At 41.6% G+C, this 13,377-nt stretch overlaps 1 protein-coding gene across 3 annotated transcripts in view; it reads left to right on the top strand.

Moving 5' to 3' along the window:
• The window catches only part of INTS9 (integrator complex subunit 9), a 126,820-nt gene that overhangs the window by 40,917 nt on the left and 72,526 nt on the right, over nucleotides 1-13,377 (top strand). For all 3 annotated transcript variants that reach the window (XR_015169409.1, XM_086414772.1, XM_086414773.1), the window contains exons 3-4: nucleotides 7,658-7,718; nucleotides 10,741-10,803. Coding sequence is in view for 2 of the 3 variants with exons in the window: in XM_086414772.1 (XP_086270898.1) it covers nucleotides 7,658-7,718; nucleotides 10,741-10,803 (124 nt within the window). In the remaining variant the exon portion in view is untranslated. The remainder of the gene's footprint in view (nucleotides 1-7,657; nucleotides 7,719-10,740; nucleotides 10,804-13,377) is intronic.

Below are 13,377 nucleotides of genomic sequence, written 5' to 3' on the forward strand. Positions count from 1 at the left end.
AATTGATTCAGGAACTGTAGGTGTCACATGTATTTCTTGACAACAATGATGAACAAGTTTTTCCTTATTAAAATAGCCTAATATCATTGTCTGTTTCCCTCCAATGATTAAAATGTTCATTCCCTTGATGTTAAAAATCTGCAGTGTCCTGGACCACAGGACACAGACAAGAACGGGACAGCTCTTCTTTCCTCACGGAATTTGTAGTCCATCAGGAGAAAAAGAATTACACTGCTGAAGATTTAGTTATACTTGTGTTACAAAAATAACTGTCTATGTATTTGTGATAAATACTAAAAAAAAGAAAAAGCAGGCTATGCTGAGGGTTCCCAAAAGGGCACCCACATACTCTGTAGGGCCATGGGTCATCTAGGTATTCAAACCTGGGTTGTGTAGATAGTCCTCGCTGCATGTTTTCCCTGTCCTGTTCATTCCTGTCTTTAACCAGTTCTGTGTTCTCAAGTAGATAGAAAATCTGCTTCTACCCTCTCTTCTTGTCATTGTTTTTTTCTCAGAGGGACATTATACTAATGGGACGATTAGCAGCCCATGGCAGTTCCCCACAAAAAGTGTCTTCATTTGCTCAAAATTTTGGCAATCTACTTGGCTGAAATACTAATAGTATCCCCAGTCCCCGCCCCCCCACCTCTTTGTCCTGCTTTGTTGGTCTTCAGAGCACTTCTCGTTGTATCATACAGACATATTTGCTTTACATATCGTTGTCTTCTCTAATGAGAGACAAGTTTTATAAGGGCAGAGATTTTGTTTGCTCTCTGTTGTATCCCCAGTGCCTAAAATAGTTCCTGATATGCAGTAGCTGCTCAGTAAATATTTGTGATAATGAATAAATCACTTTATCTTCTCTGGTTTTCAACCCTTCTCGCCTCTGAGTCATTTCACTTTTATAATCTTTCCTTTATCTTGAATCTTTGCATCTTGACTTATTCCTTCCCATTTAATTATGCTCAATCACTTCTAACTTAAAATTTTTTTTTAAGTTCTCTCAGCTCCACTGTCCCCTTCAGCATTCCTGCTCCTCTCCCATCTGCTTTGCCCACACAACCCACCAGGACATCTCTCAGTAAAATCACAGATGACTTCCATGTCATTAGCTATTATACTCAGTTGTCACCCTCATTCTCCTCGGCCATTAGCATCACTCTCCTCCATGATCATGCCATCCTGGTTTTCTTTACTTCTCTGACTCTTCCTCTCCTGTCTCCTTTCGGGATTCAGTTTCCTCCATCTAGCCATCACACATCAGAATTCTAAAGTACTCGGTGCTTAGCCACAGAGCCTCCACCAAGGGAATTTAATAAATGCTCAAGGCCTCGATAACCATCCAGACAGTCACTTACAAATGTATATTTTTCAGTTAATAATGCTCTTCTGAGTTCCACATTCATAAATCCAAAACACCTACTCGGCTTCTGTCTTTGGATGTACCTTTGAAAGCACTTCAGAACTCAGCATGCCTCAGACTGAAATCGTGATTAGACTTGGTCCAGAAGAGGAGAACCGACCCTCCCAGACCTGGTCCCGCCCGTTGCTGCCCTGTCTTAGGAAAGGGCATCCTGATAGAAAGGCCAGAGAACTGGCAGTTCCCCAGATGCCGCCTTCCTCCCTCCCTGCACCCGGTCTTCCGTTTGTTGTTGCAGCTGTTGTGTAGTCACTGAGTCATGTCTGACTCTCTTGCGACCCCATGAACTCTTTTGGGCAGGCTCCTCTGACCATGGGGTTTCCCAGACAAGAATACTGGAGTGGGGATGCCGTTTTCTCCTCCAGGGGATCTTCCTGACCCAGGGATTGAACCCAAGTCTCCTGCATTGGCAGGTGGGTTCTTTACTACTGAGCCACCAGAGAAGCCAAATCTTTCATTGAGCCTTGTCATTTTTCACCTCCTAGATAGTGCTAGACTCCCGTCACTTCTCATAAGTGGTACTGTGGTGGCCGTCATCCTCTTTTACATGCATTACTGCCGAAGCCTTCTGACCAGTTTCTTCAATTCTGTCCTTGCCCCTGTATGAATCCAGAGTCTTCTTTTTTTGTAATGTTTTATTTTGGAGTTACTTCAGATTATGGAAAAGTTGCAAGAATAGTACACACAATTCCCAATTATTGTTACCAGTTATTGACATTTTATCACATTCACTTTATCACTTCCTCTTAATACATACATATATAGTTTTCTCTGACCCATTTGAAAGATACAGACAGGATGCTTCTTTGCCCCTTAAATACTCAAGTTCCTGTTTTATAAGAGGACATTCTCTACATAACCACAGCACAATAATCAAAATCCAGAAACTTACATTGATATCATCCTAATATCTGAGCTATATTGGGCTTCCCAGGTGTCACTACTTGTAAAAAACCTGCCTGCTAATGCAGCAGACATAAGAAACGCAGTTCACCTCTTACACTGTTGGTGGGAATGCAAACTAGTACAGCCACTGTGGAGAACAGTGTGGAGGTTCCTTAAAAAACTGGAAATAGAACTGCCATACGACCCAGCAATCCCACTGCTGGACATACACACTGAGGAAACCAGAATTGAAAGAGACACGTGTACCCCAATGTTCATCACAGCACTGTTTATAATAGTCAGGACATGGAAGCAACCTAGATGTCCATCAGCAGACGAGAGAATAAGAAAGCTGTGGTACATATACACAATGGAGTATTACTCAGCCATTAAAAAGAATACATTTGAATCAGTTCTAATAAGGTAGATGAAACTGGAGCCTATTACACAGAGCGAAGTAAGTCAGAAAGAAAAACACCACAGTATATTAACGCATATATATGGAATTTAGAAAGATGGTAATGATGACCCTATATGCAAGACAGCAAAAGAGACCTAGATGTAAAGAACAGTCTTTTGGACTCTGTGGGAGAAGGTGAAGGTGGGATGACTTGAGAGAATAACATTGAAACATGTATATTACCATATGTGAAAAAGATCACCAGTCCAGGTTCGATGCATGAGACAGGGTGCTCAGGGCTGGTGCACTGGGATGACCCTGAGGGATGGGATGAGAGGGAGGTAGGAGGGAGGGTCAGGATGGGGAACACATGTCCACCCATGGCTGATTTATGTCAATGTATGGCAAAAACCACCACAATATTGTAATTAGCCTCCAATTAAAATAAATTTTAAAAAATAAAAAATTAGAGGAAAAAAAAAAAAAGAAACGCGGTTCAATCTCTGGGTCAGGAAGATGCCCTGGAGAAGGGCATGGCAACCCACTCCTATTTTCTTGCCTGGGAAATCCAGTGGAGAGAAGAGCCTGGCGGTCTACTGTCCATGGGGTCGCAAAGAGTCGGACATGGCAGAAGCAACTTAACACCTTATTTATATTTCCCAAGCTACACCAGCTCATATTTCTCTGTAATGCCTTTTATAGCAAAAAAGAAAAGTAACTTACTGGTCCAGGGTTCAATCCAGATGACATTGCATTCAGTCATGTCTTCACAGCCCTGTGTCTTTGATGACCTTGCCATTTTTAGGAGTACAGGCCAATTATTTTATGTAACGTCTTTCAGTTTGGGTTTGTCTCGTGATTCTTCACAGTGAGGTTGGGCTTACTGTTTTTGGTAGGATTACCACACAAATGGTGGCACATGTTTTCAGAGGGTACTTGATGTCAGTTTTCTCCAGAATCACCTTTTATTAACAGAAAGACTGATCTAATCTCGTCTCTCATCTGTTTAAGATCTTTCAGTGGATTTTTCATTGCTTTTAGGTTAAGTACCAAGTTCCTCTTGGTACATTTGATACCCTTCTAGTCTCCTGCTCTTTGTATTCCTTCAGTTTCAAAGACTTCTCCCCTACCTGGGAGCAGTCTACACAGATTGTTCCTTCAGCCAAGAAGGCTCTCCACCCTTCCCCCATCCCACCTTTGCCTTAGCCTACCTGCTAAGCAGGAGCTCCTCTCTGAAATAATTTCTGATACCCCTTGCTACATGGGAAGGACAGAGAGATGGCATTTTTGTTGGTTGAGGGGGAGAGTAGTGTATATGGGACTCTCCATGAAATTTCATTTGAATGACCTTTTTTAAGACATCCATACTGAAGGCTGGTGAGAGTGATTGGGCTTTGCAGCTATCTTCTTGCTCTGTTCCCTCCAAACCCTGCCCTTTGATCCCACTACAGATGGTTCAGTGATGAAGAACCTGCCTGCCAGCACAGGAGATGCGGGTTCCATCCCTGGGTTGGGAGGATCCCCTGGAGGAGGAAATGGCAACCCATTTCAGTATTCTTGCCTGGGAAACCCTATGGGCAGAGGAGCCTGGTGGGCTACAGTCCATGGGGTCGCAAAGAGTCAGATACAGTGAAGGACAAATCACCACACATACACACACAAACACACACACACACACACACTTGCCCCTTGACTTCCCAACATCCAGATCTCAGCTCGATCAGCAGGGACTCAAGGGGTCCCGATGCTGCCTAGATCACTCTCGTGTTAGGAGACTTCGTGGTGCTTTGTGTGACGCTGCCTCATCATTAGTAACAGCTTGCTCTCTGTGTGTGTGACTACTTGATCAGTTTCCCCTACCCTGTCAGGATGACAGGCACATTTTGCTCGTGGTCAGTATCACCAGCCTCTGAGTGCCTGACACATAAATCAAGACTCATGAATGAACAAGTGAAGATGAATACCTCTTTCCCGCTTCAACACTTCACTAAATGATGAGGCCGTTCCCTATCCCTCTTTCTGTCTTCACCTCGTGCTCCTGTTCCGTGTTCCTGCTCTCTCACACCTCTGCGCACTGTCACAATTGCCCTTCCTGTATGAACCATAGTACCTGTGCGCTCCCTGTCGGAGCGTTTATTTTAATCCATTGTAATTGCTGTTTACCGTCTCCCTGTACTGCAGTGCAAGCTCCTCAAACTCAAGGGTTATTTATTGCCATATCCCTCTACTTTGCCTATTTTAATCAAGAGTAAGCTTTTATATATTTTGAATGAATGAATGTAGTCATGCCTCTCGCACTATTTCCTGATTATAAAAGTAATGCATTTCAAAGCCGGAAAATGGGAAAATGAAACATATAAAGAGAAAATGAATTGGATACCATGTTCATTCTACCTTTCACTATTTTTCTAGACAATAGGTTATTTTCAAATACCTTAGGTTGTTTATTTAGTTACTTATACTTTACCTGTTTTTAAAACTAGTAAAAAATTTTTTGTATACATATTTTTTTGACTAACATTTTTTATTGGCGCCCTTTTTTCCCATAGAAATTATTGTTAAATAGTGGGTACAAAGATGTGTTCATCTGTAGTCAGAATTTTTCTAATATCATTACCTCCCATATTTCTTTAATGTAGATTTTTGTGAAGAGACTTGTTTCCTTGTTCAAAAAATTTACATGGCGAAATTTTGTAATCATTAAGAACAAAGTAGTACATTTCTTCCTCTTGGGTAGCTTAACATTTACTAGCTCTTCATAGTTTAGTCATTAACCTAATTGGACCTAGAAACAAAGCCTTTGCATCTCTATAGTCAGCGTCCGTTTGCCGCCGGGGCTACGTTTCTGTGCCCCTTTATCTTTGGCACTATTGTTACAACGTGGTCAGGCTCTTTGAGCCTTCAGTCCCATCTACAGGCAATTTCTCAAATCCAAAATAACTCCAGATATTTCATAGAACTCTTTGATGTTATAAACAATGTTTAGCCAACAATAATACCTGAAATTTTTACTTTTAAAAAAATTGTTTTTTAATAAGCAGCAAATGGATTTTCCTGGTGGCTCACACGGTAAAAAAAATCTGCCTGAAGTGCAGGAGACACAGGTTTGATCCTTGGGTGAGGAAGATCCCCTGGAGAAGGAAATGGCAACCCACTCCAATATTCTTGCCTGGGAAATCCCATGGACAGAGGAGCCTGACGGGCTACGGTCCTTGGGATCTCAAAGAGTCGGATGCGACTGAGCACAGCAGCATACCATTTCTAATCACTTGTTGAGGACAAAACTAATTGAATCAATCATCTGTAATTTGAAGGCTGAGTTGTGTGTGTCCAGTAGGGAACAAACAGGATACAAGTCCTCTGATCCAGTTCTCTTTGTAAAGGGAAGTGGACATTTATAACCTTCCTGTAAAGAGTCCACGTGCATGAAATGAGAATAGTATTGAGACTGGCCTATCATTACACTTTTATTAGAATGCTTGGTTTTTTAATCTGATCTGGTAGTAAATATTTTTTTTAAAAAGTCTCTAAGTGAAGGTACACATGTGACTATGAAATGAAATGGAAATTCAACATCTAATGGTAATAGAGTATTTTTCTGAGAAAACTCCAAGCATTTTTTTTAAGTTTTTCAGATATAATTTATGCCAGCCAAATTTGATTCTCCTAGTAGTTATTTTCATTCTCAAGAATGAAATTCAGAATTCTCACTTTTTGACTAATAAAGGCAAAATGTCAACAGAGAATCTAGGCAAAGGGTATGTGGGACTTCATTGTATTTATATTCTTAACAGCTTTTCTGTGAACTAGGAATTATGTCAAATTCTTACCTTTTTTGCTAAAATCAGATGCATATATATATATATATATATATATATAATCAGGTTTTTAATCTTTCCTGGAAGATTGACAAATATTTCACATTATTTGTTTCAATTTGACTTTCATACCTAGCACCTAATTACAAAGTCAGAATTTGATGATAATCAGTTTAGCAAGAGGATAAAGTACTATACATTCATTTGGTTTGGGGTTATAGGGTCTTTTAGTCCCACACCCATACTTTGCCCTTTATTTTTTAATTTAATTTTGTGTTGAAGTGCTGAAATCCTTTTGCAATCTACCTTGTGCTTCTGATGTGTTTTCTTCACATATCACCTTGGTCATTAAGTTTTTCTTTTTACCAACATTTTTTTTTTCTCCCAAAGTGTTTGCGTTTTCAGCCTCCAGTGTAATTCTTCTGGTCAGCTCGTAGCACTCAGTTAAATTCTGAGCTTGCCAAAGTGAATGATTTCTGGTTCAGATTTCTTTGATATAACATATATGTGAAATTAACCTCACCTTCTAGAAGTTGCTCACTGAGATACGGTGTTGTTTTATAACACTGAGAAAAGCTAGCTTCATTTGCCAGAATTGGAAACTCAAGGTACAGGTAACAAGTGACTAATTCATTTAAGCAATGAATCCAGAGGTGACTTTGAGCCGAATTCTGATTTTCATTTGTGGTAAATTCTGGTTGGTAGGCAGCTAAGTGTTCTTGACAGACACCTGACCTCTCTGAGCCTATTTTGTCCTCCGCAATATGAGGGTCCCATTCGGCCTTCCCCTCAGGCCTGTTGTCAAACGCAAGCAAGGAGAAGTCAGGGCCAGTGACTGCAAAACTATACAATGCTGTCGTGCCTCATCTTTCTTTTTTCTCTTCATTATTCTGCATAGCATTCTTTTAATTTTCCCAATTGAGGGCAGAACTCTTTCACTTTTTAATGTTCCATTGCCACATAATTCTTAAGCTTGATACCACTTGGTTACTTTTCATCTTTCTGATTGTTATTTTGGGTGAGCCTTGCTGCCACTCCTTTCAACTGTTTTTCATTTTGTGGAGCCGGTACAGTCACCATGAAATCACTGAGGATTATAATCTATTTAGGATAATTTAATCTTTTGTTTTGCAGTCCCAGACTGTCCAATCTTCCTGGCTGGTCCCTAAAGGATGGAAACGCTTTCTTGGACAAGGTAATGATAAGCTGAAGTGTATCTGCACCCACTGGGAAGCCATCTTGTCGTTCTGCAGTCACCCGACAGTAATGTGACTACTGGGTTCATTTCTTCCCCTTGGTCTTCTCCCTAAAAACTCCTGTGACCCATGTAGAGTCTTCAGTACTTGGTAATTACTGTTTTTAAGAGCTTTTTAAGGAGTCTTGGTGTTCAGACACAGATCCAGTTTTCTCATGTGTAAAATCTAGGGACTTCAGCTGGAAATACATTTTATCACCCCAAAAAGAAAGCTATTATTTCTAGAATTGTGATGAGTGTTTCATTGGCATTGCTTGTTTAGAGAATTCCGTCCAGCTCATTTCGTTTTGAGGCTATACTGACTCTTCCTGTAAGGAGTGAACTTTTTTTAAAAATAACTTTAAAGCCCACCAAACACTGTTGAGTTTTAAACGGCTCTCCTAGGGGCCAGGTCACATAGGGCATTGTCAAAACTTTGAATCTTCTTTAGGTAACGAAGGGCCACAGAGGTTGCTGCAGGCAGCGTCATCCTCTGCTCAGACCACTTTGACTGCAGAGTGGAGAATAGACTGAGGAGCCAAGTGTTTCACTTCTAGGCCATGTGCTCTGGGGCCGTGAGAGGGAATCACGTGTTCAAGTAAACGTGAACAAAGGGCCTTCCAGTCTATGATCGTAGCCTGGCATGGATACTCTTATAATTTGTGAAAAAAGAACATGGTTCTTTTAACACGAATCACTTTCACTTTTCACTTTCATGCATTGGAGAAGGAAATGGCAACCCACTCCAGTGTTCTTGCCTGGAGAATCCCAGGGACAGAGGAGCCTGGTAGGAGGCTGTCTATGGGGTCACACAGAGTCAGACACAACTGAAGCGACTTAGCAGCAGCATCAGCAGGAATTTGGAGTTCTCTTAATGACTTTAATTGCTAACTAGGCCTAAACTGAATGACTCAAATTACTTTTTATTTTTTTCAAGGCTGTTAAATTTTTGCCATTAGATTGTCTTCATGGTATGTCCTTCCTCAGATCAATTTTAGGCATTTAAGTTCCATGTGAGAGACCAGAGATACAAAACAAAAGTTAAAACTTATCTAGCCAAATTTTCTTCTGAAAAAAATGAGAGATAAAGGAAGATTAGACACTGTAAAGCTTATCCATGCCATTCTTAGACCTCCATGTCATTGTTCCTCTCCCCAGTTTCATAATTAAAAGACTGAATATGAGGATCCTTAAAATGATTCATCTGAGTAAGGCATTTCCTTCTCCTAATAGATATTGTTAAATAAAGAGGAGCTCTTTTTACAGAATTAATTCCTGTACCTGCCCCCTCACCCCGGCTTCAAGTGCAAGCCAGATGCATGACTTGAAATCAGATTTCCCTCATAGCCTAACTATAAAATTAGGTGACATTCAAGAACCTGTACACCTGATGAAATTTCAGCCTGTGTCTCTTGCTGGCTGTAAATCATTGTTCCCAGAGAAAGGCTCAGAAGCATCCCATTACCCATGCATTGTGAGCAAGATGACTCGCATGTGTCTGTGGGAGCATTTCATTAGGAGGGAGTGGCGAATAAAATACAGTGACATTGTAAGTGCTCAGAATGGCAAATACGCTGCTCCAGGCCAGGAAAGATGAGCACCTCAGAGGAGGATCTGTCAGGCGAGGTAGACAGACCCCGCACCCTGGTACATGGCAGGGCATGGGGAGTGTGGGGAAGAAGATTACACAACCGATGAAAGGCTGGGCAGTGCTTTGCAGTTTCCCATGATCTGTCTTTAATCGTTTTTAATCTCATCCCAAGGGAATTGGGGGTCTTCCTCCATTAACCGCAATTGCTCATTTGTTTTTCACTGGCAGGTATATTGTAATTACAAATGGTTTCAGTCTCTTTCTGCCTCTGCATTTCACTGGTTAAATGGTAGTCATATAAGGAGAAGAACCGGAATTTACAATGGAAGGCAAGAGTAGAAAATGTTCTCTAAGCTTCTGATAGGAGACTTGTAAAATTCAAAAGGAATTTTACAGCTGCTGGCATTTGTATGGCTTTGCCTGACAGTTTTTTCCTGAAGCTCCCCTAGATGCAGAAATTGCTGTATAAATATCCCAGGTCCCTTGCCTCTGGGTAGAATCACTCCTGGGTGTACGTTTGATACCGTTTCTCAGAGTCTCCCCTTTGCCCACGGTGGAATGTGGCTGTGTGACACATCTATTATCGGCCAGCTTCTTTGCCCTTTATCACTTGCCCTTCCTCCTGCTGTTTTTTTTTTTTTATCACTTGCCCTTCCTCCTGCTATTTTTTTTTTTTTTTTAGCACCTCTCTTATAAGCTTTCACACACCCTTTTCTCAGGGTCTGTTTGTGAAAGAATTTGAAGGAAGATAGGCCTATTAAATACTGTAGGTCATGGGCAGTGTGGGGAGTTGCAGTGTATAAATACAGCGTTTTCTTTTGAATGGTGGTGGGGGTGTGATTTAATCCCTATCCTGTATTCTTCATCTCCTTCCTTATTTGCCCCTCAAACCTTGGTAGGAGGAGAAAGGGGTTCCAGTTCATTTATCTGCACTCTGGACTCCCAGTCTAATTGCAGAACAGAATCACGAGACACGCTTGTCATGGATATAGGTTCCATGTCTGATCCCTTAGATCTTAGGTAAAACCCAGGAGTCTGCTTCCATCACTGTCTGTTCCAGATCATTCTGATATTGCTGGTGTAGTTCATATAACTATTATTTGGAAAGCTCTGGGTCGGAGTTGTGGAAGCAGCCTGTCTCCACACATGGCTTCCTTAAAGAAGCATCAAGAAATGTGCATGCACGCCCTGATTTTTTTAATACTGAGTAAAATGTTCAGCTGCCCTGAGCTTAAACAAGAACCAGTTGACCTAATAACCTTCTCCCACTTTCCTCCAACTCCAGCCTTCTGCAACACTTCAAAGAGAGTCTGGTTTGGGGATGGAATTTCTTTGGCACTGTGTTTATTGACCCATCTCGTCCTAGAATTTTTTTTCTTTCATGTCTTTTAGGAGCTAAAGGAGTGCTCAGGTCATGTATTTGTGGATTCTGTACCCGAATTCTGCCTACCAGAGGTAAGAGTGAAGTGAATCTTATTGTAGGAAGAAAGCATTTCTGATCATGTCTCAAAGTGAAGACAAGAAATAATTTTAAGGGGCTGAACTTCTTATTTTGAAATCAAAATGAATCTTATCCTAGGCACTTTATTATACGACTAAAATTCGATCATTTAGGAGCTTTTTGTATTGTCCATAAATCACTGAAGTCATTCTCTTCCTAGCTCTTTTTATAATCCCCAGTGACATTCACACTGGGGCATAGTGTTGAGCAGGGTAAAGAATAACCTAAGTCTTTCAGTTTTGTAATTACAGTCATCCCGTAGTATCTGAGGGGATGGGTTCTAGGAGCCCCCATGAGTACCAAAATCCACAGATGCTCAAGCGCGCGACATGATGGAGTACGATGAATAGAGTACACCCTCCGAATCTACAGGTTTCACATCCAGGATTGCAGTGGGCCCATTGGATAATGCCTCTGTCTTAGGTTAGCCAGACTTTTTCTAGTCTTGGGTAATTGGGAATTGCTGTTATTCCACTAGTACAGTAAACTGGAAAACTTCTTGCTGACTTAATAACACATGAAATTTTGCTTGAAATTCAGATTCTGAACTGAGTTACGGATATCTGTTGCTTACATATTATCATCACAATGAGACTTGTTATAAGTGTCTGAGTCCAGTTCCATTGTTTTAAAGGAAACAAAGATCAGTTTGCATTAGTCTTAAAGGAAACATCTCAACTGACAGGGCTAATCCCCAGAGTGGCCTGGGTGGAGTTCTCAGCACAAAGGAGAACTGTGGGGATGCCAGTAGCCTGTCCAGGTTCCTGGGCAAATAACTGAGAAGCCACATTCTGCCCTTTCCATGTGCCCTGGGGGTGTCGGTGCCTGTCAAACAGACTTTCACAGTTCAGCGCCAGAGAGAAAAGAAATTGGGTGTGCTGTGTCTCTTAGTTTTGTCCTTTCTTCCTATCTCTCTTTCCATTTCTACAACTTCTGTTGATACCCTTTAGATAAACTTTCTCTCTCTCTCTCTTTGAACTATATGAGGTGACCTTTTAGAGCAAAAGAGAGCGAAGAACAGCAGAGAAGGACGTGGTCATTGAAGTTGGCAGATAAGGGAGAGTTTGTGGTGAAGTAATAGGAGCAAGGGTGAAGGAGACAGCAAAATGCTGAGCTCTCCCTAACTGCTGATAAAACGTTGTCGTCTTCATTTGTCATTGAGGAGCTGGTGGGCCAGTCCCCCATCTGTTCAAAGGTTCCTATTTCCAGGTGCTTTTATTTTTCAGTTTACTGCCTGTGGCATTGACCACTGCAACCTTCAGCTTGTGACCAACAGCAGAGGATCCCTGGCTTGGGGTTCTGGGGTGTTTCTGACTTGCTCCATAGACTCCTACTAAAGTTTTAATTTAGACAGTCACCATTCCACAGTTCACTTTTGCCAAGCTAAAAGCAGCAGCATTATATGTTGGATTCTAGAGCCATAGGTTTTTTTTTAACAACTTGCATCAGAATTTGTAGTTTATGACATGTTAGGGAAAGTTGCTTAGTCGTGTCCGACTCTTTGCGACCCTATGGACTATACAGTCCATGGAATTCTCTGGGCCAGAATACTGGAGTGGGTAGCCTTTCCCTTCTCAGGAGATCTTCCCAACCCAGGGACTGAACCCAGGTCTCCCGCATTGCAGGTGGATTCTTTACCAGCTGAGCCATTAGGGAAGCCCAAGAATACTAGAGTAGGTGGCCTATCCCTTCTCTAGCGAATCTTCCCAACCCAGGAATCTAACTAGGGTCTCCTGCATTGCAGGCAGATTCTTTACCATCTGAGCTACCAGGGTAGCCCATGACATATTAGTAGTACTTACTGTTTTAAGGGAAACCAGGGCATTGTACGATCAGAAGAAAATAGGAGAGTATTGGAATCAGAAGAGAGGGACTTACACACAGTCCAGCCTTGGCTGACTTGTGGCTGAGCCATACAGAACTAAAATTCTAGTCTTCATGGAATTTACAATCTAGTGCAGCTACTTTAAACATCTTTGTATTCCCCCAAAGTCTGTACCACAGACTGTGCCTAAAGTCTAGGATAGTACAGTAAGCAGCCAATAAATTATAATTGTTTTGATCCAGTTCATGGTCTGTAGAATCCAAGTGTCTGTATTGGGCTTCCCAGGTCGCGCAGTGGTAAAGAATCTGCCTGCCAGTACAAGAGATGCAAGAGACGGGCGTTCGATCCCTGGGTCAGGAAGATCCCCTGGAGGAAGAAATGGCAACCCACTCCAGTATTCTTGCCTGGGAAATCCCATGGACAGAGGAGCCCGGCTGGCAATAGTCCATGGGGTCGCAAAAAGTCAGACACATCTGAGCACACACGTGCACACACACACACAGAACCAAAGTGTCTATATAGAAGTTTAAAAATAATCTTTATGGGCTATCATTGAGTGAAAGTAAATACACACACATAGTTTGGATGTTAAATTTATTTCTCAGAAAATTGTTTATGTAGACAGTCTTTGATATATATACAGGCAATACGTGTGTGTGTGTGTGTGTGTGTGTGTGTGTGTATACACACATTTGTCCCCCAG

The sequence above is a fragment of the Bos grunniens genome, chromosome 8, assembly GCF_055505025.1.
Source record: "Bos grunniens cultivar Pamir isolate PY7600 chromosome 8, Bosgru_T2T1.0, whole genome shotgun sequence".
Classification (NCBI taxonomy): domain Eukaryota; kingdom Metazoa; phylum Chordata; class Mammalia; order Artiodactyla; family Bovidae; genus Bos; species Bos grunniens.